The 25,695-nt window shown below is 49.9% G+C and overlaps 10 protein-coding genes across 10 annotated transcripts; 7 read left to right on the forward strand and 3 right to left on the reverse strand.

The window, feature by feature from the left end:
• Positions 1-467: 467 nt before the first annotated feature.
• On the reverse strand, positions 468-3,879 carry CONPUDRAFT_161328 (uncharacterized protein). Its single transcript, XM_007765177.1, has 4 exons — positions 3,658-3,879; positions 3,510-3,604; positions 3,413-3,444; positions 468-3,356 (listed from the first exon to the last, which is right to left on the reverse strand). Exons 1-4 carry the CDS (start codon positions 3,740-3,742, stop codon positions 1,946-1,948), a joined length of 1,623 nt encoding a protein of 540 aa, XP_007763367.1. The 5' UTR covers positions 3,743-3,879; the 3' UTR covers positions 468-1,945.
• Positions 3,880-4,007: 128 nt separating this feature from the next.
• Positions 4,008-6,799, reverse strand: CONPUDRAFT_134014 (translation initiation factor eIF-3b). Its single transcript, XM_007765178.1, has 9 exons — positions 6,643-6,799; positions 6,409-6,594; positions 6,183-6,360; positions 6,009-6,134; positions 5,279-5,959; positions 5,084-5,228; positions 4,872-5,030; positions 4,548-4,822; positions 4,008-4,490 (listed from the first exon to the last, which is right to left on the reverse strand). Exons 1-9 carry the CDS (start codon positions 6,711-6,713, stop codon positions 4,092-4,094), a joined length of 2,220 nt encoding a protein of 739 aa, XP_007763368.1. The 5' UTR covers positions 6,714-6,799; the 3' UTR covers positions 4,008-4,091.
• Positions 6,800-7,431: 632 nt separating this feature from the next.
• CONPUDRAFT_78913 (MFS general substrate transporter) lies at positions 7,432-9,998 on the forward strand. Its single transcript, XM_007764586.1, has 17 exons — positions 7,432-7,670; positions 7,726-7,754; positions 7,816-7,891; positions 7,947-8,131; positions 8,185-8,266; positions 8,317-8,348; positions 8,398-8,575; positions 8,628-8,694; positions 8,746-8,761; positions 8,835-8,999; positions 9,051-9,083; positions 9,139-9,200; positions 9,250-9,280; positions 9,332-9,366; positions 9,419-9,439; positions 9,499-9,594; positions 9,645-9,998. The coding sequence occupies exons 1-17, from the start codon at positions 7,508-7,510 to the stop codon at positions 9,838-9,840; spliced, it is 1,467 nt and encodes a 488-aa protein (XP_007762776.1). The 5' UTR covers positions 7,432-7,507; the 3' UTR covers positions 9,841-9,998.
• A 1,257-nt stretch (positions 9,999-11,255) lies between these two features.
• Positions 11,256-12,261, forward strand: CONPUDRAFT_45660 (uncharacterized protein; the record flags this gene model as incomplete). Its single annotated transcript, XM_007764346.1, has 4 exons — positions 11,256-11,772; positions 11,823-11,867; positions 11,916-12,052; positions 12,109-12,261. 4 exons carry the CDS (start codon positions 11,256-11,258, stop codon positions 12,259-12,261), a joined length of 852 nt encoding a protein of 283 aa, XP_007762536.1.
• Positions 12,262-13,108: 847 nt separating this feature from the next.
• Positions 13,109-13,954, forward strand: CONPUDRAFT_148691 (uncharacterized protein; the record flags this gene model as incomplete). Its single annotated transcript, XM_007765179.1, has 5 exons — positions 13,109-13,280; positions 13,331-13,391; positions 13,438-13,536; positions 13,588-13,792; positions 13,841-13,954. The coding sequence occupies 5 exons, from the start codon at positions 13,109-13,111 to the stop codon at positions 13,952-13,954; spliced, it is 651 nt and encodes a 216-aa protein (XP_007763369.1).
• A 36-nt stretch (positions 13,955-13,990) lies between these two features.
• Positions 13,991-17,040, reverse strand: CONPUDRAFT_115139 (FtsJ-domain-containing protein; the record flags this gene model as incomplete). Its single annotated transcript, XM_007765180.1, has 10 exons — positions 16,953-17,040; positions 16,729-16,889; positions 16,340-16,679; positions 15,971-16,291; positions 15,803-15,920; positions 15,652-15,750; positions 14,821-15,600; positions 14,659-14,767; positions 14,093-14,607; positions 13,991-14,044 (listed from the first exon to the last, which is right to left on the reverse strand). Exons 1-10 carry the CDS (start codon positions 17,012-17,014, stop codon positions 13,991-13,993), a joined length of 2,559 nt encoding a protein of 852 aa, XP_007763370.1. The 5' UTR covers positions 17,015-17,040.
• A 118-nt stretch (positions 17,041-17,158) lies between these two features.
• On the forward strand, positions 17,159-18,045 carry CONPUDRAFT_78915 (uncharacterized protein). Its single transcript, XM_007764587.1, has 5 exons — positions 17,159-17,274; positions 17,330-17,436; positions 17,486-17,622; positions 17,675-17,728; positions 17,781-18,045. Exons 1-5 carry the CDS (start codon positions 17,232-17,234, stop codon positions 17,800-17,802), a joined length of 363 nt encoding a protein of 120 aa, XP_007762777.1. The 5' UTR covers positions 17,159-17,231; the 3' UTR covers positions 17,803-18,045.
• Positions 18,046-18,407: 362 nt separating this feature from the next.
• Positions 18,408-20,530, forward strand: CONPUDRAFT_115144 (uncharacterized protein). Its single transcript, XM_007765181.1, has 2 exons — positions 18,408-18,895; positions 18,946-20,530. The coding sequence occupies exons 1-2, from the start codon at positions 18,469-18,471 to the stop codon at positions 20,268-20,270; spliced, it is 1,752 nt and encodes a 583-aa protein (XP_007763371.1). The 5' UTR covers positions 18,408-18,468; the 3' UTR covers positions 20,271-20,530.
• A 124-nt stretch (positions 20,531-20,654) lies between these two features.
• Positions 20,655-22,174, forward strand: CONPUDRAFT_115147 (uncharacterized protein). Its single transcript, XM_007765182.1, has 9 exons — positions 20,655-20,783; positions 20,846-20,913; positions 20,967-20,998; positions 21,050-21,088; positions 21,144-21,162; positions 21,215-21,396; positions 21,465-21,571; positions 21,628-21,761; positions 21,813-22,174. Exons 2-9 carry the CDS (start codon positions 20,898-20,900, stop codon positions 21,869-21,871), a joined length of 588 nt encoding a protein of 195 aa, XP_007763372.1. The 5' UTR covers positions 20,655-20,783; positions 20,846-20,897; the 3' UTR covers positions 21,872-22,174.
• Positions 22,175-22,450: 276 nt separating this feature from the next.
• CONPUDRAFT_95309 (uncharacterized protein) lies at positions 22,451-25,688 on the forward strand. Its single transcript, XM_007765184.1, has 16 exons — positions 22,451-22,550; positions 22,611-22,645; positions 22,757-22,866; positions 22,925-22,993; positions 23,048-23,302; positions 23,352-23,409; positions 23,460-23,644; positions 23,692-23,829; positions 23,880-23,919; positions 23,968-23,977; positions 24,026-24,295; positions 24,350-24,705; positions 24,761-24,917; positions 24,982-25,091; positions 25,153-25,193; positions 25,252-25,688. Exons 1-16 carry the CDS (start codon positions 22,485-22,487, stop codon positions 25,461-25,463), a joined length of 2,112 nt encoding a protein of 703 aa, XP_007763374.1. The 5' UTR covers positions 22,451-22,484; the 3' UTR covers positions 25,464-25,688.
• Positions 25,689-25,695: the final 7 nt, after the last annotated feature.

The raw sequence follows: 25,695 nt of genomic DNA on the forward strand, positions 1-25,695 counted from the left end.
TGTCGAAATCCGTCGATACGAACGTTTGGAAGCTGTTTACGAACAGATGATCTTGGAAAAACTGCAGCCTACAAGACGCACCTATCATCTCCTCATATCCGCGCATCTCCGGAATCGAAGCCTGGAGCTCGCAAAAATCAATTTGCGAAGGATGGTGGCATCCGGCCTTCTCATCGAGCCGGCGACTCATGCGGTGATCATATCTGCATACCGCTCTTTAGGACTCGACGAGGAAGTTCATGCCCAGGCCGTCGAAGGGCTCTGCATGATGGACGACCGCACCGCAACTACCGTTCTCAACAGCATGGTCCAGCACTTTTTAGACGCGCACGATCAACGCGGCGCTGCTCGTATCTTAGAATGCTTTCGCTATCAGCCTCACTCAGCTTCCCCCGCCGCATCAACAAGCCTCACACTTCCACCTCATGCACCCGACCCTATCGGACTTCCCCCTCTCCTACCCAACGCTGCCACCTACGCCGTCATCATGAATTATCAGGCAAAGAATGGGAATTTATCCGGCGTCTTGCGGACACTTTCCCGCATGAAGGACGCCAATATCCCTCCCAATTCCGGCGCTGCTGCTGCCGTTATCCGCGCTCTGTGCATCAATCGTCAGTACGACGTCGCCGTTAGTCTGCTCTCTCGAATTTGCCCATCAAAGTCACATTGTCAACGGCTTTTTCGCGTGACTCGCTTGACACCCACTAGTGATCTACCAATAGACCCAACCAGTGTTCCGCTGACTTTAGAGGTCTTGAACTCGCTTTTGGAAGGTCTCTTGGTGCACCGTGGTCTTGCTGCTGGGCGAGCCCTCCTTCGTGTCATCCACGAAACGGGTCACAAACCTGATGAACAAACGGCGGAAGTGATTCTGGACTACTTGGATTCAGCAACGTGCGTTCGACCTCGTGAACTCATCCGTATTCTCCGAGCATTTGCCGCCGTTCCTCTCCAGCCCAATCTTCAGCACGTACATATCATCCTGCGCAGCATCCTACGGCGCGAAAAGTTTCTCAAATTTGGCAGTGGATGGGACGTCACCGCGGCCACATTCTCAAAGACAAGGCGTCAAAGGCGACTGGGCGATGATGGATTGATAGATGTGATGAACAGCTTAGACCCATCTGCCGGCATGTCTTTGTCGCGTCACTTGCGGTACGACTCGCTTTTGCGGCCAATTATTCGGTCCTTGGTCGGCCGTGGAATCCGCAGCGACAGAGCCACGTTCGCTATGCGTATCCGCCATGACGCTGTCACTCGAGCGGACATCGCCTCCGCCGAGGCGAATTTCAGGAAGATGGTGGCGCGAGGGATGCATCCCAATGCTTACCACTATGCCGCGCTCATGGACGGCTATGCCCGACAGGGTCAACTACACAAGGCGAAGGCACTCCTTGACACTGCGGCGGAGAACGGCGTTCAACACAACGTCGTGCTTTACACCATCCTAATCGCCGGATATGCCCGGCAGGGCAAGCCTGGATTGGCATCTCAGGTGTTCGACGCGATGGTTTCCGCAGCGATCAAGCCAGATGTTGCCGCCATTGACGCAGTAGCTCATGCATACTTCGCCGTAGGCGCGTATCAGATGGCGCGACGTGTTCTCATGGAACTGTGGCCGCAAATTGCATCTTTCCCGGCGGAGATGCATGATGCATCGCTGAAACAACTTGCTAAGGCGTTCCGTGCTCTCCCTGCCAACGTGTCGCGCCCGTCAGAGAAACTCACCAAACCGGAGCAAAGGGCCTTTCACCAGAAACTACGTCGCTTGCTACGTGACTGGAAGCAATACTGGGGAAACAATCGCAGTAAAGCTGCCAACGCATCAGAGGCGAAGGCATTGGGAAATTGTACTTAAATCAATAGTAGCATATTTACATAGTACTGACGTCGAAATACGAAGTAACCATCTTGCTCGGACTAGAGGCGGCGCGACGATATATCAACTTTGCCCGAACTTGGCATCGAGTAACCGCAAGGCTTCTCTGACGCCGTCCATATTCACTTCCCTCATTCTTCTTCGTCCACACTCGATGAGGACCTTCTGTGGAACAAGTCGTGGAGGCGACTCTGCTCGGTCAGGTTTCCGGACATAGGAATGACCGGGGTCACCAAATTGAGTCAGTTCTACGGCGTCTTGTCCGTAATGGGACGGAGGCTGGTACTGTGTAGGTTCTGTAATAACTCGCGAGCCGGGGCATTGAGATCGACGGGCGACGACTTCCGCTAGGAGCGACAGATCCGTGAAGTCGACGTTAGGATGAGACTTGATCTGGCGCCAGGCGTCGTTTGTGGGGATTGTGTCGCTCAGGCGAGGGGCATGGGATGAAGAAGAAAGCATTGGTGCAATACCGCAAGAACCACACCTGTTGATATTGCCACAACAATCTCCTACGACTACCGCATCTGCTTGACTGTTCAAGCGAGGGCAGTCGGAACAGAGAGCTTCCTGCGAGACACTTTGGCCTATAGCCTGACAAAACGCCTGTCCAAACTGGTCATCTGCACATGCCATGCAGTTGGAAGGATCCCCAGAGCACTGTGCCGTCATCTCCTGTGCTATGCTGTCCTGTTGGACGGGAGAAACCGGGAAAACAGGTCGCGAGCTCTGGCCAGCGGGTGCGCGGCGGCGAAGCGGGACGGGCTCCTGGTAGGCAGGGAGATTGTCGAGAATGCTATACTCCGTAGGTTGCGAGTTGAAACTCATTTGATGCTGTTCGATGACCGCTTGTGGCTGGTGAGCATGGGATGAGCTGTGTTGTGCTTCTGTCGATTGGATAGACATGCAGACGCATGGCTGTGCGGGGTTGCAGAGCACGCAACGTGCAGACTCCATTGAATCCTGAACATCCATCTCGATAGCCTGACTTTGGTCTGAAGGGAAATCGAGCATGCTGGTCATGTTAGCAGAGGTAGAATTGTAAGTGGTGTGTTGGGGGTGTGCACGAGGGTACAAGGACCCTGACGGGTCAATGGGAGAGAGCATAGAAGTGTCTGAAGGGGTATATGGTGCGATGGATGGATCTATAGGGGTATCAGGAGGCTCAGCCGTAAATCTTGCGCGTTTCTTGGAGTCGGACATCTGCTGAGAGGAAAGGGCATCCTCATCGACGCTTCTCTTCTTTACAGGGCTGTTAAAAAGGCCTATTTCACGTTCCTGTTCCAGAGAAGCGAGCTTCTCTTTGAGCGCTTGGTTCTCCCTGCGCAACTCTTCGTTCTCTTCTTTCATCTTCTTGGCAACATTCTGGAGGGCAACATTCTTCTCTATCTCACCCTGCTCATATTGCTGGATGCGAGCCTGGAGCTCTGCTAGCTGGGTCTGCTTTCGCTCGCGGAAGGCTCGCTGTGCAGCTCTAAGAAACTGTTAGGCCATGATCATGACGTACATGCAGGGAATGTCAATGCAGACCTGTTCTGGACGCGTCTACCAGCTTCTCCATCCTAGGGCGCGAGTCAGCGATGGTCGCAAGGTATCCTGCAGCTGCCGGGTGACGGAAGACACGTACTTCGCCCTCCTTTACTTCGGACGGACTGGCGGATGCTTCCTTCTTTGGCTTCCGACCTGGTTTCGGCTTAGCAGGGATTACCCATTCTTTCGAGGCTAAGAGCAAAGTTGAGCGAAGCTGGCGGGAAGGACGATGGGGGACGCGTTACCTGTCGCCCAGAGGCTGGAGGGAGGAGTGGAGGGCTCCTGTGGGAGAGGAGACGGACCGATGGGGACCATGTTGAGGAGGGACATTGTCTCCTGAGGGCCGGCCCAATAAATGAGTATGGGTAGCAGTAAGAATGAATTAAGAGCCTTGCGATTGGACCTCAGTCCGTCTAGGTCAGTGACGACAGCGAATGGTCAGCGCTGCAGCCTTGACCAGCGGCGCCCCAGTAGAAGATTAGATTAAATTCAGCGACACCCTCCCATTCACCTTTTCCCGTCACGCGCAACATCCAAGGGCCCACAACTCCGGTACCGGTCCCACTTTCCCTCGTTCACACATCCCTTCTTGTCAGAAAAGCACTCGTATGGTGTCTGCCTACATGTACAACAGCACAACAAACTGTATAATGGTCTGATATCATGCACATGGTTGCCGTCACTCGATCACCTCCTCAGTCTGTTCGATCACCTCGTCAATCCACTCCTCTATCTCCTCCTTCTCTTCGTCTCCATGCTCCCGGCCGTCGTTCCGTATACCTCGACTGCGCTTCTCGTCCGAAATATCCTTTCTGCACCGAGCACGCCATGCGTTCCATTCGTCCACTAATCTCTTGCGATGTGCGATAAGCTCGGCGCTGATGTTGCTTTCCTCAGCTGCATCCTCTTCGTCGAAAGCTCGGCTGTACTCCCGCAGATTCCGTCGGATTTGTTTTTGCTGCTCCTTATTCAGCAGTGTGCGAGGTCGAGGTCGCCAAATAAATTGCTTGAAACGGTCCAGAATATGCTTTTCGATCTCCTGACCGCGGAAATCCCAAATAGCGTACCCGTTCTCCAGCTGCCAGATCAGAATATAGTTAGATTCATAGGTGATCCCGTAGTTTGGTACTCCTACCGTATGTCGCCACGCACTGGCGCTTGTTGCAAGATACCTGCCGCTTGGGTCCCACTCAACGTCCGTGACACCATAATGGTCAGCACTACCAAGGAGCTGGATAGCACTGCCCCACTCGTCCTTGGATGCTTGACCCTCCCGACGGTCTTCGCTGGTGAAATCTAGGTCCCAAAACTCCAGTTCTGACTTGGTCGACGATCCGACTGTGGCAAGGACAACATGACGTCCTCGGGGCGACCATCTAATCGTGTTGCTTGTCCGGGAAGCCAGGGTTCCTGCAGTGACGTAAACTCGAAGGAGCCTATCGTAAGACGAACAACTCACGTAGTAGTCGGAAGTCGTTTTTAGAGCGATCCAATTGGTAGAAGCTTATATCAGTCTTGATGGTGATGCCTGGACCCGGGTTGCCCAGGTTGGGATCATTGCTTGATACGATAGCAAATCGTTCTCCCTTAGGCTCCCAAGAAAAATCAGTCACAGTATCTAGACAAGATTAGGTCAGATGGCGAATAACAGCGATGCAGTGACATAGCTACCTTTGAGTTCCACAACTTCTACCGGGAAGTCCTTCTCGCGCACGCGGAAGATCTCCAGATTACAAAAGATGGATTTCTTCGTTTTCGTGTGGCGGTCGACCTTGACGCATAGGAAGTCGCCATTGTTTTGCCAGAACAACTTGCACTGATGTGGTTCAGAGCAGGTCAATTTGATGAACAAGCCTATGCACTAACCTCCGTGACGTTGAACAGGTTCTTTTGGCGAAGTACCTTACGACCTGGGAAATCGACCAAGGTGACGCGAGCGGGTTGATTGGCTACCTCGGGGGTCCAATACGCTAGCATATTTTCCCGGGATTTTTTTGACCCCTTGCCGCCCTTCGCATTCTCTGCTTCATCTCTGTCTTTTTCACCGTGAGGACACCACTCAAAGTCAACAACACCCTCGGTCTTCATGCTCTTTTTGTCGTGAAGTCCCATTCCCGGTAGCTCATACACGCTGATTTGCTGACCCGGAGTGACACGAGCAACAAACTTGTCGTCCGGACTCCACTTGAGGGCGGGCCATTGCATCTGTTTCTTGGTCAAAGCGTCATCGGCTTCCGCCGCCGATGTGGGGAAGGTGCGAAGGAGATGTCCCGATTTGATGTCCCATACAGCAATGTTGTGGCCTTCGTCTTCAGGCGAAAAGAACTCGGGCCCCTGAGGCATGTTTGGTGGTACAGTAATGGGATCGTGAGACCAAGTGACTAGGTATTGTTCACAAGGAGAGAAATCGAGGAGTTTGACGAAAGGATGCGCGAAACGTTGCTGATGCTCCCAAGAGGGTCCACCCCATAGCCGAACACCTTGTCGGAACAGAGTTGCAACGTAGGTTCCTAGGGGAGACCAAGAAACATACAAGTCCGTCCATCCCTAGCAAGTATCAGTTGAAACACAGCAGTAAAGCTGAGGCGAAGCACACCTTTTTGGAGAAAGCAACCTCACATTGAGATGGCTTGCCATGCCAGTGTATGTCAACGTCATCTCCACGGTATGTCACATACTGATCACGGCCTTGAGGGTCGGCTAACCAGGCTCTCAGGTGCTCCTATTTGTGGATGAGATGGTGCTAAGAGATGTCTGATAGGGTACATACCTTAGGTTGGTACTCTTCGATCTCAGGCTCTACATAGGTCTCGTCCAACGATGCGTATTTCTCGATGTCTGTAAACCGATTGACACTGAATGTGTGGCGAGAATCAAATGGATAATCGTTCAATGCGGACACGGCAAACGCTGCGGCATCGGGGTTGCCTAGATCGACAAAGATATAACTGAAGCGGGGTTAACATACGACATGCTAAACAGAAAGTAGGAAGTACCCTTTGCTTTTGTCCTTCGCATCGTCCCAAGGCACGAATATATCGTCTGACTTAATGGGTGACCCTTTCTTGGTGAAATCCTTCGCTATTTTTGTGAGAAGCCTGTCCAATTTTGATCTGTCGATAACTGGAACGCCATCCACGACGATGACATTGTCAAAGCCATCGTCGGACTCAACGTGATATCTTTAATCGACTTCAGGATTTGATCGAAGACGTTTGTCGGTTACTCACTTTTCGTCAATATCCGAGAAATCGATCTCGTCGTCAATGGGATCGTAGGTGACGCCGTTGGGAACCGCCATTATTTTGTCGCGCGTAGGATCTCTCAGTCGCTTGTCGCTGCCGGACTTGACGATAATGGCAGGGGAAAGTAAAACTTAAGGTTAGGGCGGAGACGAAAAGGTGCCTGTGTGCGCGGATCGGAAAAACACCGATAGTCTAATATCATGTTCGGAGGTCCAATTAATCAAGTCCTTGGCCTGGTTGAGGGGGACTTTGTAGACTATATATGGCTTCTACATTAATTCATCCGACTAAAGCATAAAGAAAGATTTCTTCCGGAAAGTAGCTATGTTGTTGGAGCGCTTCATGTCGAGAACTTCGCACGTATGCATGCATACTCGACTCAAATTTGCTAGATGCACAACAAACGGCATCTTGACATTCGTGATGTTATATGTCACGGTAGCGAGTCGACAAAGAATACATAGGTTGTCTCGCTGGCCACTCAGAGTAAGATGATAAACGTGGGATCATCCAAACTGATACTAGGTCACTTTAGATTCTGAGAACAAGAACGAACAGCTAAAAGAAAGTAGTTCTGCACAAAGTGTTGTCATTGTCAGGCACGCGGGTTGTCTCGTGCTGATATTGACGCGTTGACGCCCAAGGCGGCACCCACTCACGCTCATCTCGCTAGCACGTGCGTCCTCACCTGGTGGATTAGAGCACATCAGGGACATGTCCCGATCGCAATAAATAATGGACAGTAGAGCCGGCATCACACCCTCCCCGAGTTCTGTTACTTCTGTATCCGCTCACTTTCAAGTGTCACAGCCATTGTCCGGGCAGCGCGCAGCTCCAAGTTGTTGGCAAAATGTCCACAGAGAAGGAAAAGGACACGAGCTCGATCGAAGACTCCTCCAATCCCGAGTTGCCGCAGGAAACTGTAGATAATGACCGTCTCCTGAACAAACGGGAGTCCCTCAGCATTTACTTTACCATCCTTGCTGCTGGCTTTGGTTTGATTAGCGATGGATGTAAGTCAGAATACCCCCTTTGGGCAGATATCACTGCTCACCAGAGCTATTGCAGACCAGAACAATCTAATGACAATGTCTAATGCAAGTTCACCGGTTACATATGTATATTTCGCACACTAATTCACACCATCGCTACTCTTAGGTCATTTTCAAGCAGTTATACCCCCATGATTACACCTCCGCTGTTTCTACTCGTGTTTCGAACGCTCTGCTTGTCGGTGCGTATAAAGCATCAAAATTACGCGCTAGCAGGCGAGTATAACTCTTATCCAGGTGCTATCGTTGGACAAATCATCGTTGGCTTAATTTGCGATCGTCTTGGGCGCAAGGTTGCGTTAGTGACGACTACGTTACTGATTGTCATCGGAGCCACCCTCGGGACTGCAGCCCACGGAGCTCATGGCAGCGCACAAGGCCTTTTCTGGTTTTTGACGTTCGCAAGAGGCATCACTGGAATTGTATGTTGTCACCAGTCCTGTTGTGTATATCTCATGTCCAAACCACCGTACAGGGTGTCGGAGGCGAGTATCCTGCCTCGTCAACTAGTGCCAGTGAAGCAGCAAATGAGAAAAGCCTCAAAAGTCGGGGGCCAGGTGAATATAACCTAGCTTGAATGTCGGTCTTCCTTGCTTATTTGGGTTAGTGTTCATCATGGTCACCAATTTTGTTTTGAGTGTACGTTTTCTCCTGCGTGAGATATGAAACTTCCTCATTTCAAGTCAAGTTCGGAGGCCCACTTGCCGTGTCGGTATTCCTCATCGTACTGTCAGCCGCAGGGGGGGATCACCTTGAGACTGTCTGGCGTGTCTGCTTTGGCATAGGCATTCTACTCCCATTAACCGTGTTCTTCTTCCGTCTGCGCATGCTCAGCTCGAAGCTCTATCGGAAGGGCGCAATCAAAAGTACCACCATTTTTCAATCCACCTATAAATATCGCTAACAAGTGACTCAAAGGCCGCGTACCATATTGGTTGGTCGCAAAACGGTATTGGAGGACTTTGATTGGAACCTGTGGAGCGTGGTGCGTGCCTCGCTGATGCGTTTTTATGCGGTTAATGCTAATATGCACTAGGTTTTTATACGATTTTGTGCGTACGCGTAGCTTTGAACATTGTGCTAACTTCATTGGATAAGGTAAAATGTTGCTAACCTCACTCACAGGTGACTTTTCCTAACGGGGTGTTCTCTGGGACTATCATTTCCAGTGTCATCCACGACGGCGACATTAAGAAAACGGCCGAATGGCAGCTGCTCCTCGGTGCAATATCTCTTCCTGGTGTCGTTGTAGGTGCTTGGCTCTGCAACCGCCTGGGCCGTCGCAACACAGTACGTTCATTCGGCTCAGATGCTGTCATCATCTCACCCACACATCGGCAGATGATTCTCGGGTTTTCCGGTTACCTCGTCTTTGTGCGCGTTTCTTCCATCCGTTCTTTAGACAGCATCTAACTGTCGTCGTTCTTAGGGCTTGATAATCGGCCTAGCGTACAACAAGATTACCAAAATCATTCCACTTTTCATCATTTTGTATGTAAGCCATTAATAGTGTTGAACGAACCCTCATGTCTCTCCACAGCTACGGGCTTATGCAGTCGTTCGGAAACTTGGTCGGCAACGAATCATATCCAGTGAAGAGAACCATCTAACTAGAGCTTCAGGGTCCCGGTAACATGTTGGGCCTCACTAGCTCTGAGTGAGTTGCAGTCAGGGTCTTCAACTTCATTCTCTGACGGACTTCCCGATAGGTCGTACGCTACTGCCATACGGTATGACAACAAATATCTCGTCAACCGACTTCTATCTTCTCATGGTCTGATTTTTTTAGGGGAACATGCTATGGTTTATCAGCTGCTATCGGTAAAACGGGCGCTGCTGTTGGTACCCAGGCCTTCACACCTATTCAGACGAACCTGGGCAAGAAGTAAGTGTCATCGTGGGGCTCATTTAGCATGTTACTAAGGTAGATTCCAGCTGGACCTTTATCATCGCTGCTATTTGCGGTGTCACTGGCGTTTTGGTCACGTACCTCTGTATTCCAGATATGACTGGCATTGACCTGGCCGAGGAAGATGCTAAGTTCATGCAATATCTTGCTGACCATGGTTGGGAAGGTGACGTGGGAGAGGACAGTGAGAAAGAGCTCGTCTCGGAACGTATTTCAGAATGATTTGCTTTCCTGCTAGGCTAGTAGGACATCTATCTCAATGATCGTTACGAAATTACGAAATGCCAGTGCTATGACCTGCATGCATACTATTGTACAACCCTCAGTGAAACACCCACATCACAGTGAAACAAAGTCAGATTCAACCGTATCTCGCTCATCCCTCCGATGATAGCCACAAATATTTACAGGTAGGTTTGTCTACATGTGTTCTCAACGCACATACACAGGGGGAGTAGCCCAATAAGTTCTCAGAACTTATTGTGGAAATATTGCGGATGCATTTTAATTAAGTTTTGCCAAGACAGCGAGACTTATCTTGGAACTTACCAGGGGCACATTTTGAATAAGTTTTGGCGCTTTACAATTGACACGGGTAATTTGGCTATAAAAGACGATTCATTCAATATATCTCCCCGCTATGTACCAAATAAGTCTTCCTTGTCCTGCAAAACGAAATTAAAATACGCCTTCAATATTTCCACCATAAGTCCCGAGAACTTATCGGGCTATTCCCCCTGTGCATAACATATAAGAATAAAATCATGAGTCCCTCACGAGCAAATTGCTCCGCAGGGTGGGCTTGAGTCGGGTTTCACAATATAACGTCAGGGCAGGTACTTTCTTCCCCACCGATCAGCCCCATACCCCTGCAGGTAAATATTCCACGATAATGCGCCCACCACCCGCATTTTCAAGGGTGTAGGGTGCGCGAATGTTGTGTAGTGAGAAGAGGCCAACGCGAGGACTTGCCGGCGTGACAAGGGTATTTGAAACTCCGCTTTCCCTACAGTAACTCTTACTTACGGTAGCTTACGGTCTTTATTTTGGCTTTCCTTACCCTTGTACGAGGTTGGAGTACTTACACCTTCACCCGCTATTTCTTTGCTAGCGACTCACACAGTCTGTTTAAGTTTTGTGGTTTTCGAGCAGGTTTGGCCCTCCCCCGCACCCTGCTTGTCAAGCTGCTCGCGCTCGTCTGCCGATGGTCCGGCAAGCCAGGAACGCACATCGCTTTCGTGGCACAACCACATGCCGCTAACTCCGCTCCGTGACATTTCGTGACGCCAATACAGACTTAGAGTGAGGCAAAGTCACGATTCTGGCATTGCTCTGGCAGGCCAACATCATGTTGTCCCAGGCTAAATCTGACATATTATGGAGTCAAGAGTCCTGGCTATATGATAATATAGATTTTATTACTTAGAGTACGAAGGGGAGCCATCGTAGAGCGTTACAATCGGGATGTTTCACTCTATGTTTCACTGAGGGTTGTACGATAGTAGTTACATAGCCAAGAGCACATATATATAACTATAGGGGCCGGACACGTGCCCGTCATTAGCACTAGTAAACGCGCTTCAAAAAAATCCGTGCGTCACTTCCAACTCGGCTGTTCTCTTGCAGCTGCAGCGTAGATGTCGACACGGTTGGTCCGGCGGACGCTCCTCTCTCCTTCATGGTGCTCCGCGTGTCGTTCACCACGGCATACCCGCTTTGAAATCGGCCCGCTTGTCGCTGCTCACCTGTCAACTTCTACATCAAGCCCTGCGTTACATGCTAGCAAGGACCAAGACGCGTCTCGCGGCCCACGCCAAACTACTCGTGCCGAGGAATACCTTGCTTCACTCCGAGCAGCTGGTTTTGAGCCATCCCTTAAAGACATTGAACGCTGTAGACCTCGGAAGCACGCAGAGCCCTCGTCGGTCGCGTACATAACACAGTACAATGACCTTTTGTCCACGCTGTGCCATTCCTTTAGTAGAGAGCAGCTTAAACGATTCGCTCAGCTATACGGTCTTCCAGCTCAATGGACTCGTTCGAATAAGCGCAAGGTTCACTTTGCAGAAGCTATAATCGAGCAACAGTGGAAATGGCCGTCGTTGAAGGAAGCCGAGAAGTTATACAGAGACAGCACAGAAGAATGTGTGGAAAGTACGTCCCCCCTTTCAGTTATTACGCACTACTCTGTAACCATGGTACAGCATTCCCCGTCACTCCAAGTCAGCTGTTCCTAATATTAGGCAAAGGTAATCATCACAGAGCTGTCCATAAATGTTATTAAGCATTGGAATCAGATGGTGCCGACTTGCTTCAGCTGTCCATCGGGTACAAGGTCCACATCGGACTTTCTTCTCATCCATTAGCATTGCGTGTGGAAGGTTTGCGGGGGGACATCTCGGAGCTCACTCAGGTGATTAAGTCATTAAAGCAGGTACTGTGCTTCCAGGTAACATCACAACTATAATAGCTAACAAGGATGTATTCCAGGACATTTTGGAGGAGCGCTATCATCTGCCAACTAAGCGACCCATCAGACAAGACCTTCTTCAACGAATATCTCGACTTGCTGGAGCCTATGTAGAGAATGTTGACCAAGCAGGACTGGTAAAAGGAGGATGTTCTAAACAGAGCAAGAACTGACAGGTATTACACAGATTCGCATTTGTGCTAAGGACCCTGCAAAATTAGCTTCCGCCCAGCGGTTAGCTGTTAGGGCTGCCACCGAAGTTCGTCTATGTTCTTACGATGACCTCAGTATCACTAACTCTGGAGTGATAGCCTGAATCAGAGGCTATGCCCCAAACTCTTTGTTATACTCCATCCGAGCCTGAGGGTGGTTCTTTGGCTAATGCTTTGCTTCCTCGGGACTACTCGTTGTATCCGTTCTCACCACCTCGTGCATTACCATGGACCATGAACACAAGCGGAACGTTTCGACTTCGGCGTGTGACTGACTGGCTCTCTTCCAACATATCTGAAGACCTTGAACGGAGCGGTGGATTGAGTAGTGATAGCAATCCAGTTGTAGATCATGAGGAGTAAGTCCAGGTAGTACGCATTTTTCTTGTGTAATGTTGACAACATTTTCCAGGCTTCCTTACAAATTACGTAACACGCTCATGGGAAGTAGCATAGTGGCCTCTGGTAGTGGTTCTCAGAGAATTGTCACAGCATCGTATGTCTGTAAGAGGGTCAGGTTATCAGCAAACTTATGTTCTTAGTCTAGGGCACTTGCTGGCGTTCTCCGGCACTGGCTTCTATCCTCCTCTGAAGGGGCATTGGAAACTGTCGAAAGTCCTTAGGTGGCTGAGAGCAAATGACGTTAAACAAGCTTTTGTGCCCAGGTTTGGCCTTTGCAACTATGAAACGTCACAGTGAAGCTGATGTGGAGCACAGTCTCCCAACAATGTTGTTTAAATCGCAACCTAATCAACAGAGGGTTATCAATCGGCTGATATACCAAGTTCTCAGTTCGAACGGCGACAATATGTCTTCCCTTGCAACCAGGTCAATCATCGATTATAACATTGACTTGACTGACTTGGTGACGAATCAACAATTACGGGAGGCGGTGCAGTATGACTCGATAGCAGAAGGTAACGATGTCGCCACGGGTCCAGAAGACCTTAGTCTAGAGGATATGGCTACCGGATCCCCAGGTATTCACCTCGCTTTTGAATCTCAACCAATGATTACTCATGAAAAGCAGCTCGGAGGCCGGACTGCTTTGAGGTTATAGGAACCGACGTTAATCTGATGCTACCTGATCGGTGAGAGTCCTGCTTGTGAGACGGCCATAAAGCTAACGCGCTGCAGACCTATGGACCTTCAGTTTTCCGTCTCTGATCGAGTTCCTATTGTCTTCGACGCACAACCCGCTGAACTTCAAGAATACTGGGCAAAATTGAATGATTTGTGCGTAGTCCTACCGTTGAAGTCCCCAACTTATGTCAAATCATTTTGCAGCGTGCAAACCAATGACGTATCGGTTCCTCCTCAACCTCCCATTGGGTTTGAACACAAAGGCAAGACGTATATCTTACAGAGTAGCTCGAACGTTCGCCAAAGCACCGAGGACGTCCTTCAAATTGGCGATATTGTTGATGGCGTAAGCGTGTTCAGCGAGAATACTCTAGACTTAGAGAGCCATCAGAATAGTACGACTTGCAAGGTATGGGTCAGTCCACCCATATCTGCTCTTTGACTCATTCTCCGCTAGGTGGTGTGCCAATCCACCTCAGATGAGGCATGGAATCAGTTTCTGGCTAACTGTGATCGCCTCAGTGCATCAGTCCCCAAGCATGGATCAAACGACGATGATGAAAGCAAGTAATCTATCGAGACAACTAATATACTTTAATGAATACATTCAAGTCCGTTTCCGCTTCTTGCTGGCGGCATCTTTCCGTTTCTTGGCCCGAACCTATGTCATCGTTAATACGTGTGATTGCACTTGGAAACATCTTTGTACCTCTTTCCTCATCCTGGCGTCTACCATCGCGTATTTGCCCTTGACACCTTTAGGCCGACCCTTGATTCCTTTGTGTGCTCCTTTCGCGACAACTACTTTGACCTCTTTCTTCTTAGCCTTGGCGGCACCTTTGCGAAGGAGAGTCTCAATCTGCCTAGCCTTTTCTCGTTCGCTCAAGTCTGAGGTCGCGTTCACTCCCTCAGCCTTCTTCATGGCCTTCTCCAACCTCTGTGCAGCTTTGAACTTCTTCCTGCCCTTAGCTTCGGCTATTTTTTTGATGGGTCTGGCGTCAAGAGCTCTCTGCCTCGCACGCAGAGCAACTACGGCCTCCTTCGAGATTGGTATGTTGGGCTTGTAGAATTTGGCCTCATCGTCCAAAAACCATTCAGGGAGCCCATCTTTGTCGTTTAGTGAATACCGATTGAAGCCGTCGTTGATGAGGTGAGTTTTGGTGGTTTGCCTGTTCACAAGCCTCTCCGCGATCGACGCAGCCTCTGCGGTTATTAGTCCGCGCTCTAAGGTCTTAGTCAGCTAACACATCCCAAGACAACTGGGTGTTGGCGCACTTTGGATTTTCTGCCGCGTCTTCTCGTTTACATCTTCGCCTTCAGCGTCCCAGTCTTCGCCATCATCCTCTTCATCTTGAGGCACAGTTTCGAAGTCACTTCCGGAGGACTATGGACGATTGCTTTAGTCAAAATCTCGTACTGATGCAAGAACGAGCTCACGGATGCTTGATCAGACACCTCACCCGAGCCCATAGCTATATCTTCGTCCTCAGATCCCTCTTGCTCTGAATCCTCCGTTTCTGAAGGGACCTCCATCCCTTGGAATATGTCTTGGCCGAACCAAAATTGAGCAGCTCGACTAACACCATTGGGCTCTTCTACCTTTTGGCGAGGTTTGATTTTCTTTCGTGGTGGTTCGTCATCACTGGCGCTGTCGCCGTCCTCGTCGCTCTCGTCCTCTGACGAGAAGTCGCCTGCATGTTTTGCCTCCTGCATTTTATCCCACCCACCGGAAGCGTCACTGTCCTCACCATCCTCGTCCTTGCGATCTTGCACGCCATTCCACTCCTCTAGCAGCCCTCCTTTCTTCCGACCCTCCTTGACTTTGAACTTTGCATCTCTCTCTCGCAGCTTTTCCTGGTATGCGCCATACATACCGTCCAACATCGACTCCAACCTCGAGACTTTTCGCTCTTGCTCCTCATCTGAGCCAAGATCATCTTGTCCGTCTTCAAGCGCACGATGGGAGCCTACTGACATGTCGTCGTCGCTGAGATCCGCCGTTCCGTCTCTCAAACGAAGTTTAGCTGCAGCTGCACCATTCAGGTCGAACACGTCCTCTTGCCCGAATCCCAACGATGCGTCGTGTTGTTCAAGACCGATGTCTAGGGGAGCAGTCATCTGCAGTTGCATCCGCTGTATTGTTTTTGTCTTGATTTCATTGGCACGCCTCCGCTCCCGTTTCAGCCTAGCAGCACTTTCTTGATTGAGGCGTTCAAGCTAAAAGACATGACTGAGAATTGTTGACGGGCCGTAATTGAAGGGACGCACCTCCGCTTGAATCTGAACCTCTTCGTCAACATCCTCTTCTTCCACCTCCGCGTGTTCAGTGAACTCCTCCGCATGTGTGGTTTTGAGATCGAGACCAAGCTGGAGCCAGTTTAAGTTAGCCACTCTTGAGGTCGATGCAACCTGCCCTTACTTCCTCCCGTAGGCTCATGCGCCACTTCAGCAATGCCTTGAAGTCCCCTTTACCCAACACCTTCAAATCATCGCAATTGGCCTTGATGTCCGGAGTAGTCACGCGCATTGTGAGCCATCTGCAATGTTTCAGTCTAAATTGCTTATATTGCAATGAGGGAAAATATACCCTTTCTCTTCTTCAGTACCAAATATAATCTGGTTAACAGATCCAAGTACATTGATTGGGTCCGGACTTCTGATGAAGTCGCCTGCTCCAACTTTTTTGAATAGGGTGTAGTCGCCGTCGTCGTATCCATCGCGATGCCGCCGACGCTTTTCCGGCATGAATACATTGGCTTGAGTGTGACTTGACGCAACACCCGGTGCGCCTTCCACGACAGTAGCGGAAAGATCCTTGAAGACATGTTTTGGGTCAAGAAATTTGGGATCGACATGTTTTGGAGCCAAGAAGTCGCGACAAACGACGAATATTTCGGCAGATACATTTCTGCATTCTACGTAAGCAGGGAGGATAGCATTGAACGAGGAAACTCACCTTGAGGAAGGAGGCTTGGTCGCCTCCACCTTTCCAAACAGTTGACCAAACACCCAGACCAAGTTGTTATAATCGGCGCTGCGGAAAACCTTGGTGACGAATGTACCTCCTTTTACGAGGAATTCAACTGCGAGTTTCAGGCTCATTAGCACGAGTTCAGATTGACTGTAAGCATCCTGAACCCATGCCGTTCCGACATTCGGTGCACCATCATGCAATACGACATCGGCTTTCCAGTCCTTGAGTTCGCCTCGGAGCTGGTTTCGGCATTGAGTGGTTGTGATGTCGGATGCGAAAGTAACGACTCTGGGGATAGGTCGAATGGGTACCAAGTCTACACCTACGAGGGGGTTAATGCATGATGATGACAACGCAAGGATAGCACTGACCGACTATAATGCTGTTAGCCGGCATGTACTTGCTGGCTACCTGGAGCCAACCTCCAGGAGCCGCACAGAGATCAATGCAGCATCGTGCAGACTCAAGGAAGGAATATTTTCTATTTAGCTGAATGAGCTTGAAGGCCGACCGGGCGCGGTAGCCTTGCTCTCTGAAGAAAGGATAGGCAACAAACGATAAGTGTTGCTGACTGCTGAAAAGAGACGTTCCTCACTTTGCAAGTTTGTAGTACTTGTCGAGCCGACCCTTACCTGTCTTCTTTTGCGCCTTGCCCATGACCAGCCTCGATTAAAGTCCTTCGCTTGTCACTTACGCCCTTTGGCGTTTTAAACGTGAGTGTTAGATCAGATTTTACATAAATTTCATCGTCCCGATCACGTGTATCCGCGGCCGGGGATCTCGGCAGTTGTGGCGCTGCAACTTTGCATCCTCCGCGAGCTTCCGTGACTCTCTCATGTCCTCTTCAGATCCCCTCCTACCGAAATCCACAACAATGATCACTCCCCGCCTTCTTTGGAAAATGGGAGCAGCTTTTGGTTAGGTTATACTCCATGGGCTGTGAGCTCTGCTGATAATTGCACATGGTCTCAGCTGCATTTGGCATGCTCACTGGCGCCTTTGGGGCCCATGGATTGAAGAAGCTGCCCAATATTACAGCTGATCAGATTCATGCCTTTGAGACAGCGTCGAGCTATGCGGTATGCTGACAGCCAAGATCGTTGGGACTCCTCGTCCTCATCAGTACAGATTTACAACGGGTTAGGGCTTTTGGCCCTTTCGATGCACCCCCGCTTCTCCACCCATAAATTTGCCGGACCTGCCATAGCAGGCGGAACACTCATCTTCTCCGGGTCTATCATGACACTGGTCTTAGTCCGCGATAGGTATTGTTTACTTCCCCTGCGTTACGATAAGTGTATGTAAACATGACCAAAGGTTTCGATTCCTTGGACCTATCACTCCACTGGGTGGAATGGCGATGATTGCAGGGTACGTCGGCGTCCTTCCAAAGGACTCTCGTAGAACTAACATGTTTTGGTAGCTACCTTTCTTTGCTGTTCTAAGCACTCACAAGACCATTTTCAACGGATGACTCTGAATTGCACATTGGCTGACTGTGCTTTGGTACCCTGCCTTTCCGTGGGCGGGTATACACATAAATGATATTTTGCACGAGCTTGCTGAGAGTTTGGTACAGTGCTAGTAGTCTATCGTTTCGAACTACTAGTCATACCACTCTAATTGCCGTGACGAAATCTAATATTATACATGTCACGTGCGCGACGCGTCGTTGACGTGTTATCTCCGCTTGAAATGATTGTGGCATATGCATAATCCTCGAGGCTGTTACATACCCGGCTCCCTTCTCGCGTCGCTAGCCAGCATCCATTAGTGCCATCTCCCCATCTATCGCATTTTCTTGCTTGACGTACTCGCGTCTCTCCATTTCCTTGGTTTGCGCATCCTACGAATAATCTCTGTCCACTCGCGGTTGCAGGATGCCCGATGATAGACCTATCTTCTCGACATCCTATTCCTTCGCCGGCCCATCTGCGACAGTATCTCGCCCCTTAAAGCGCCGTCTGACTTCCGAGCTCCCGTTTTTTACTCCAGCAGCAACCTCGTTTAAGCCAAAGCCATACACACCCACCAACTCCACACATCCACCGCCCAAAGTTCCTTCCGTTCGAAGTCATTCTGCGTCAAATATCACTCAGCACACACCTTTGATGGACCCCTCCTCATCGGATCCCAACGTAATCTTCATTCGTCCTCCCTTTTCCAACTTCCCGGATGCACACCTCTATCCCGAAGGTTTGACCTATTCGCTTATGGCAGCCAATCCCGAGTGGTTCCTCGATCAGAGCGACTTCGTATCCGCCGTCTCTATAAATCCGAACGCCGTCCCTTACCCTACACAGCTGGAACCTCCCAGAGGGTGGTGTCCAGCGAAAAAGAAAGATCTGAAGGCACTTGGGCCTGATGGTTGGCCAGAGGGGGAAGAACCACGATTACGATGCACATTTTGTAGGCGCACTTACGCAGGCGTCAATGCGAAGAGCATGTGGAGACGTCATGTCTACGAGAAGCACAAGATCGCTATGTCAAACCGTCGTGATGGTAATGATCGCACACGCAGCGGGCGAGGTTCAACGAGTGAGTATCAACTTTCCCATATGCGACTAAGCAATATTAAGCTGCGCAAGGATATTTAGAGGATTGTTCTTTTCAAGCTCTTCACGACGACAAAGAGAACCAAGCTGGCCCTAGCAGTCAATCGGGCAAAACCCACGAAGCCGGGGAGAATAGCAAGCCCAGGTCAGGTAGTGGCTTCTCGGCGGCGATGCATGCGAAGCTTGACGACGACTCTTCTGAAGAAGAAACTGTCGTCCCTTCAGCTCCTGTCATCGAACAGAAGGAATTTTCGCCCTCTAGTGCTCATGAACTGACACGACCCCAGCGTCAGCTTGCACAACTGTCTAAACGATCAGGGCTAGGTAGTCCACTTTCGCCACCTTCCCCAGTTGTTGGCTCGAAGCCGCATAGCGCAGATCAGACACCTGAGCACTCCAAGGAATTCATGCCCACAATACCAATATCTCCGTATGATCCTACGCTTACACCATCGTTTCGTCACTCGCCCCCTCGACTTCCTTCCGATCAACCGTGGCGATTTCCGTCTCCTAGCCACCCGTTGTTCTCGAAAGGCAGGGAGATATCTCTCAGTATGCTGGTGCGCGGAGGCATCAGCCCCGCCTTGCGAGGGTCTTCATCCACCGATGCTAGTCCAAGTGTACTTGACAGTCCATGCATCATTGCGCCTCGTACCAATAGTGATGTTTCGAGCGTAGCAGGGGATAGCTCACCTGCGCTTTGCAAACCTTCACCCTTTTGGCTCCTTTCTAATGGCAAATCTCCCATGTCCGCGATCCGACGCTTGGACTTCTTGAAGCAAGTCAACAAATCGCCACTCAGCGCAATTAGCGGTAACAATCGTCGGATAAATCTCCGGCGAGGCTCCACCTTGAGATCTCCCTCGAACTCCCGCGATGACTGGCTTTCCGACGTGTCTATGTCTTCTGGCCCTTTGAGCCCACCGGGGCTGGAGGGACCGATGCGTTTGGCTGGCGACGATCCGTTTGACAGGGTATACAAACCTCTCCTCAGCGCCACGCGGTCGACTGTCGGCGACTTGGAGGATTTGGAGCAGGAACCTTCACCATCACGGTCACCGCCAGGGACAGAAAGCCCCGTAGTCAGAAATGGTCCGTTGCCTGCGGCAACAGAACGGATAGGTCTCGGGATAGGGTTAATGGAACCGTTCAGCCCAGCGAAGGGGTTTCCCAGATCAGGAATGGATAGTAGTTCAGCATTGTCATCCTGTTCCAGCCCAGCGGAAGAGGACGACGAAGCCGAGATAGAGGCTGAATTGACAAGCGAGGACAACGATTTTGGAGGGCGCGACCGCGAAGGTGATGTCTTGGAAGGGCCGTCGAGCAAGAGGAGGAGGACAAGTCTTGAGGATGATTGACAGGTTATGTTGGAAGTCACGGCCGGAAGAGGATCCGGCCTTGGACACGGGTTGCGCACAGCAAACCACTTGGACGATGTTGTATGTATACCTCGCTATCGCACTGTTTTGGAGACCCCCTGCTCTGCCCCTGCACACTTTGTTTCTTTGGCTTTCTCACTTTTCTCTGGTTGTCGAATACTTGGTTCACTTTTGTATGTTTTGAGTGTACTACTATCTACATAGCTAGATACTTAGCTCCCTGCACACCAAGGTACTAGATAGTACGGTAGCGAAGTGGTGCGGTAATTGTATTGGATGTCCATATTGGGTAGATATTTGTCAGCACATGGCGTGAGATGTTGTGGGTCAGGTGTGTGGCAAATGTTGTCTCTCCGTGCGCCAGGAGAGAACGATATCAAGCCTTGCATCAAGTACAGCCTCGAGCTCAGACTCATCCCTCTGCTAGCCAACAGCCCCAAGCGTCAAGGCCACCGCAAGAGTCTCCCTGTTTCATCGTTTCCAGCCCGACAGGTCCCTTTCTTCACCTCACCTTTCCTCCCTTCGCTTCCAGCCGTCTCTTGTTCTTTCCTCAGCACTTTCAACCTCAATCAGCTCAGTCGCCTTCTTCGCTTCTCTTTCGTCATAATGCAGGCTATCAAATGTTCGTACTATTCTTCGACGGGATCATGCCGCATTTTAACTTGTCTGCTCCAGGTGTTGTAGTTGGGGATGGTGCAGTTGGCAAGGTTAGTTTGCGCCACGGACGCGTATTATTATAGACTCAATTGCGTTATCAGACATGTCTCCTCATTTCCTACACAACCAATGCGTTCCCGGTAAGTCCTGACGTGCCCGCTGCTCCTTTCGCTTACCCGCTTACCCTGTTACAAGGGAGAATACATCCCAACAGGTATAATGGTTGACTTTTTCCGAGCACCACAGGTCTTGACCACTGTCAACAGTCTTTGATAACTATTCTGCTAATGTTATGGTCGACGGCAAAACTATTTCACTCGGGCTCTGGGATACAGCTGGGCAAGAAGATTATGACCGACTCCGTCCGCTGTCTTACCCGCAAACAGATGTCTTCCTCATATGCTTCAGTCTGGTCAGCCCCCCCAGTTATGAGAACGTGAGAACTAAGGTAAGCGGTGATAGCCATAGTTGCACATCACTTTGTAGCTAACGATCGCTCTTGGCGACTTTGCTCAGTGGTGGCCCGAGATATCGCATCATGCACCGTCGACATCAGTTGTTCTGGTCGGTACAAAGCTTGACTTGCGCGAGGATCCTGCAACCATCGAGAAGTTGCGTGACCGGTGAGCATCGAGTCATCCCATTGGTTTCATGAGCATTCATTGAGCGTAATCCAAAGTCGCATGCAACCCATCTCCTACTCGCAGGGAGTTTCTATGTCCAAAGACATCGGTGCAGTCAAATATCTTGAGTGCTCTGCTCTTACGCAGAAGGGTTTGAAGACAGTTTTCGACGAGGCCATCCGCGCAGTTTGTAAGTGAGACTTGAGGTTGCTTGCCGACACATAAATGACGATGACAACAGTGAATCCTCCTCCGAAGAAAGATACGGGGAAGCGAGGGAGCAAGTGCATTATTGCATAAGCGGGCGAGCTCAGTGAACTTCATTCACTATCCTTTACGCGTCGTCCGACATATAGATGGACGTGTTGTCTTGTTATATCAGATTCATTTACGCTGCTTTTCTTATGACCCGCACGACCTCCGCCGGCTAGAGACGGTTTCCGCGTTACGTCTTTTACTGTTCTCATCGTACTTGTTTAGGGCCCGGAAATTGCTCCGGATGAATTACCTCGCTTATTTTTAAGCTCGAGTTCACACAATAGAGAATGTTAGCGTTGGCGCATTTTACACGAAGTAGGGTCCCTACTGAATGGGAGTCACTCCAAAACTTGTCGGAAAATGCCGTTGCTAACCTTTTCTAATAAGTGTGATGTGAGTAAGTATATCTCGGCTATGAACATCACCTGAAATTCGAGCTTAGGGTAAGGCAAAGTTCCTCTAGAGAACATTACATGAGTATTGTGCGATGAGTAAGGAGGTTGTGTCATCCAAGTCTCCCAAATGGAGATGACTCCTCTACAGTCTCAGTTTCCGAGTCCGCATCGAATTGCCAGTGGTTTACGTCCCTTGCACCTTTGCTACCGCTTCACTCGATCCACTGTTATCTCTCCGCTTACGTTTGAAGGAGGACTGTATGCCCAAAGTACCTAGTACTGGACCGTATGCCAGTGCACAGCCTGGTGTGCTAAAGCGCAATCAAGTCAGGAGGATTCTTGGACTAGGTACTTGTCATACCACGTTAACCTATCAATTATCCTAGGCATGTCACCAATGTCGAAAGAGGAAGCTGGTGAGCTTGCCATTATTATGTTGCACACATTTTCGAACCGTAATACTTTGATCAGAAATGGTACGTCTGGGAGAAGTGCCCGATGCAAGGCTTCCCGCCTGAAACATACTATCCAGCGATGCCAAACGCCCGTGCACCACATGTGTACGCTCACATTCGCATGCTCTCGCCCATGGTAGGCAAAGTGAAGAAATTCCACCTTTTCCTAATTGTACCTATGATGAAAGTTCGTTTGCGGTCTTTTCATTCAATCATCCGAAGTACCCCTATTGATGATACGTCAGGTCTTGAAGATAGCGGACCGATCCCAGACTCCCCCCAGAATAAGTACGAAAGGCTAGAGAATCGGATAGGTACGCTTGCATCAATATCTTAATTTCCGGCAACGCCAACTGACCAGTTTGAAGCCGAGCTTGAGGCTCTCCTGCGACAACAAGCTGGTCCTACTCCACCTACTTCGCACGAATCGTCTAGTCCTTCTGAGAGTGGTTTGATCATTAGAAGCGGGGAAACGCCAACATCTTCTGGAGCTGAGATCCTCATGGACTCCGGCAGCTTCCCTTCTCCCCTCTCCCGGGGCATCATCAGCGAGAAGCTTACGCAGGACGTTGCAGAGCAGTCCTTTTTGTCGAGAGACACTGACGATTTGACCCCGGAGCTCGGTATGTATATGGTTTTTTTGATGCATATTCCTAGCTTATATGTGGACAGGTGTCCTTTGGCCTCAATGGCCTAAGCGCCTACCTCGTCCTGATTTACTTAGACATTTGTAAGCAGATTTGGATCGTAATATCTATTTCTGACTTAACATGCCCTCAGAGTGGAATCTTTTTTTGCGTATCATCCACATGCTTCAAGGCTCATTCATATGCCCACCTTCATGATTTCTCTTTCTCTGCCGCCAAACCATCCCGACTTCCCCGCATCACCCCTTCTACATGCCATCTGCGCTGTCAGCAGCATGTACACAGCGGCCGTTACTAGCAAGGATACGATAGTCCCCAGTAAGAGAATCATGACTAGTCTATGTCTATGCATTGACGACCTATAGCCGGAGACGACATTTTTGTACCACCGTCCTGGGCGGGAAGACCGCCAGAGAGCTTCGCCGCGCAACAAGTAGCTCTCGCTAAACAGCTCGCTGATGACTACGTTCTGACTGGTCGCCATCTGTTTCAATGTCTTCAAGGTCTGGTTTTATTGCCAATGGACAATAACTTAATTAACCCCTGTCACCAGCCTACCTTCTGATCGTATGGTATCATTGGTCTAATTCAAGGTAAGCCTTTTGCGTTGTGTTTTGCAAATTTCTGACTTTGGGCCATAGATGGGTTGACGTGCGCCTTCACTTTGCATTATCGGATTGCTCCTAAATCATAAGGCAGCTTTTCATTTCTTGCGGGTATTGTATGCGCGTTGTTGTTCCATTGGGCTTGAACGTGGACCCTATTTTTCGGCCCATCACAGAGACGGCATCTGCAGCGCTTCTACCACCTGCTCAGTCTGTCATTGAAGAAGAGCTCAGACGCAATACATTCTGGTTGGCATACGCCATGGACAGGCAGCATGGTTGTGCAACTGGATGGGCAATGGCACTTGATGATGAGGACATCACACAGCACTTTCCTGTCTCAAAAGAATATTTTGAGAGCGGCGTATGTTTCTTTTTCTGCTAGAACCTGTTGGGCGGTGACTAAACAATACCGTAGCACGACATCCCTTCAGAAATTCGCCCGTGGTCCCACATCCGAAGCAGTTTGGTCACCCATCCACCAGACCAGACGGATTCTTTTACACTTTACATAAAATGTGCTGTCATCCTGTCGCGGGTGAAGCAGCACAACCATAGATTCAGTGCCCGAAGATTCCGAGGAGATACGAGCGCAACCCCAGTCGGTACATATCTCATCTTCGACTCACTGGATCCACGGACTGCACCCGACTTCATTGATCTCGAAGATCTCTTGTACTCCTTCAAAGACTCTTGGCCGAGTCATCTGAAGGATCCTTTTGCGAACGGGACAGTTGATACATACATGTTCACTACCGCCCTTAGTTTTCATGTGTAAGTGATCCTACATTTGTTCCGCGCTAAACTGATCCTTCAATCATCCCGTCAGAGCCTTGATTTTGTTGCATGAACCTCACGCTGTTGTTCAGAGTTCCACATGTAGCTCGGCCGCCAAATTGCTTGTGGCCGCTCGGGGCATACTGAGCTCCCTATACACCTTATGGTCCTCAACATTCGACTTCATGCGCTTGGATTATCCTTGCACGGTGAGCAATACTGCGCGTAATAAATTAAATACTTGACACCTTTGCTCATCTTCGACTTCTGAAGTTCTCTTTCTATCTCGCGGGAAAGATTCTCTGCAGATTTCTGAGGGCTGCAATGGACGCAGGGTCACAGGAACAAGTGGAGGTCCTGACTGCTGAGGTTGAATTCGTTTGGTAAGTGACCCGCCATGCTGAGCGACCCGATGTTGGCAATATTTAATAAATCGGATATTAGCATGGTTTTGTACAAAATGGGCCAGCGAGTGCCGCTTTCTAGTGAGTCCATGGATATCGTTTTCGGTTTGAGGATCCCAAGGACCAATATCTTTACTAGATCGATACTGGCAGATGCTGCAGTTGGGCATTGTGAAGATCTGTGGGCAAGACGTTAAGATTGACACCCGAGGTTCAGGAGGCTGTGAGATACCTGGCTTCCCTATCCCTGTCACCGCAGACGTGCCGGAGCAGGTCCATATAGCACATCAAGCCATCCCTCCTGGGCCATCAGACAATTTTTTCGACTTTGATTTCATATTTAAAACATAATCTACCGGTCAGCTATAGTAGTTGATCATGTTCCGTATTATATGTATACATGTACTGTACACCTTCGAGCCCAGCACGACGTCCATGTGCCGCTCGGTCTTAGTAACTACTTGCAATTGGTTGTCATTATTTTGGAATGAGTCAAGTATATGATGAGCTTACTGTCGACTATAGGACTCTATACTGAATGCTATTATTCGGAATTGCCGACGGCCGCGCCGCACGCAAGTGG

The sequence above is a fragment of the Coniophora puteana genome, assembly GCF_000271625.1.
Source record: "Coniophora puteana RWD-64-598 SS2 unplaced genomic scaffold CONPUscaffold_1, whole genome shotgun sequence".
Taxonomy (NCBI): domain Eukaryota; kingdom Fungi; phylum Basidiomycota; class Agaricomycetes; order Boletales; family Coniophoraceae; genus Coniophora; species Coniophora puteana.

Excerpts from the sequence above, each read along its gene's own strand:
- CONPUDRAFT_78915 (XM_007764587.1), top strand. The coding sequence starts at position 17,232 with ATGATCACTCCCCGCCTTCTTTGGAAAATGGGAGCAGCTTTTG. Across the intron at positions 17,275-17,329 it reads GAAAATGGGAGCAGCTTTTG|CTGCATTTGGCATGCTCACT; the intron begins GTTAGGTTATAC and ends ACATGGTCTCAG. Across the intron at positions 17,437-17,485 it reads AGACAGCGTCGAGCTATGCG|ATTTACAACGGGTTAGGGCT; the intron begins GTATGCTGACAG and ends TCATCAGTACAG.
- CONPUDRAFT_78913 (XM_007764586.1), top strand. The coding sequence starts at position 7,508 with ATGTCCACAGAGAAGGAAAAGGACACGAGCTCGATCGAAGACTCCTCC. Across the intron at positions 7,671-7,725 it reads TGGTTTGATTAGCGATGGAT|ACCAGAACAATCTAATGACA; the intron begins GTAAGTCAGAAT and ends GAGCTATTGCAG. Across the intron at positions 8,267-8,316 it reads CCTCAAAAGTCGGGGGCCAG|TGTTCATCATGGTCACCAAT; the intron begins GTGAATATAACC and ends TATTTGGGTTAG.
- CONPUDRAFT_95309 (XM_007765184.1), top strand. The coding sequence starts at position 22,485 with ATGCCCAAAGTACCTAGTACTGGACCGTATGCCAGTGCACAGCCTGGT. Across the intron at positions 23,303-23,351 it reads CGATTTGACCCCGGAGCTCG|GTGTCCTTTGGCCTCAATGG; the intron begins GTATGTATATGG and ends ATATGTGGACAG. Across the intron at positions 25,194-25,251 it reads CCAGCGAGTGCCGCTTTCTA|ATCGATACTGGCAGATGCTG; the intron begins GTGAGTCCATGG and ends TATCTTTACTAG.
- CONPUDRAFT_115147 (XM_007765182.1), top strand. Across the intron at positions 21,572-21,627 it reads ATCGAGAAGTTGCGTGACCG|TCGCATGCAACCCATCTCCT; the intron begins GTGAGCATCGAG and ends CGTAATCCAAAG. Across the intron at positions 21,762-21,812 it reads CGAGGCCATCCGCGCAGTTT|TGAATCCTCCTCCGAAGAAA; the intron begins GTAAGTGAGACT and ends CGATGACAACAG.
- CONPUDRAFT_134014 (XM_007765178.1), bottom strand. The coding sequence starts at position 6,713 with ATGGCGGTTCCCAACGGCGTCACCTACGATCCCATTGACGACGAGATC. Across the intron at positions 6,361-6,408 it reads GCGAAGGACAAAAGCAAAGG|TTATATCTTTGTCGATCTAG; the intron begins GTACTTCCTACT and ends ACCCCGCTTCAG. Across the intron at positions 5,229-5,278 it reads ACCTGTTCAACGTCACGGAG|TGCAAGTTGTTCTGGCAAAA; the intron begins GTTAGTGCATAG and ends GAACCACATCAG.
- CONPUDRAFT_161328 (XM_007765177.1), bottom strand. The coding sequence starts at position 3,742 with ATGTCCCTCCTCAACATGGTCCCCATCGGTCCGTCTCCTCTCCCACAG. Across the intron at positions 3,445-3,509 it reads CCGAAGTAAAGGAGGGCGAA|GATGGAGAAGCTGGTAGACG; the intron begins GTACGTGTCTTC and ends CTCGCGCCCTAG. Across the intron at positions 3,357-3,412 it reads GGTAGACGCGTCCAGAACAG|AGCTGCACAGCGAGCCTTCC; the intron begins GTCTGCATTGAC and ends ACAGTTTCTTAG.
- CONPUDRAFT_115144 (XM_007765181.1), top strand. The coding sequence starts at position 18,469 with ATGGACCCCTCCTCATCGGATCCCAACGTAATCTTCATTCGTCCTCCC. Across the intron at positions 18,896-18,945 it reads CAGCGGGCGAGGTTCAACGA|GATATTTAGAGGATTGTTCT; the intron begins GTGAGTATCAAC and ends AAGCTGCGCAAG.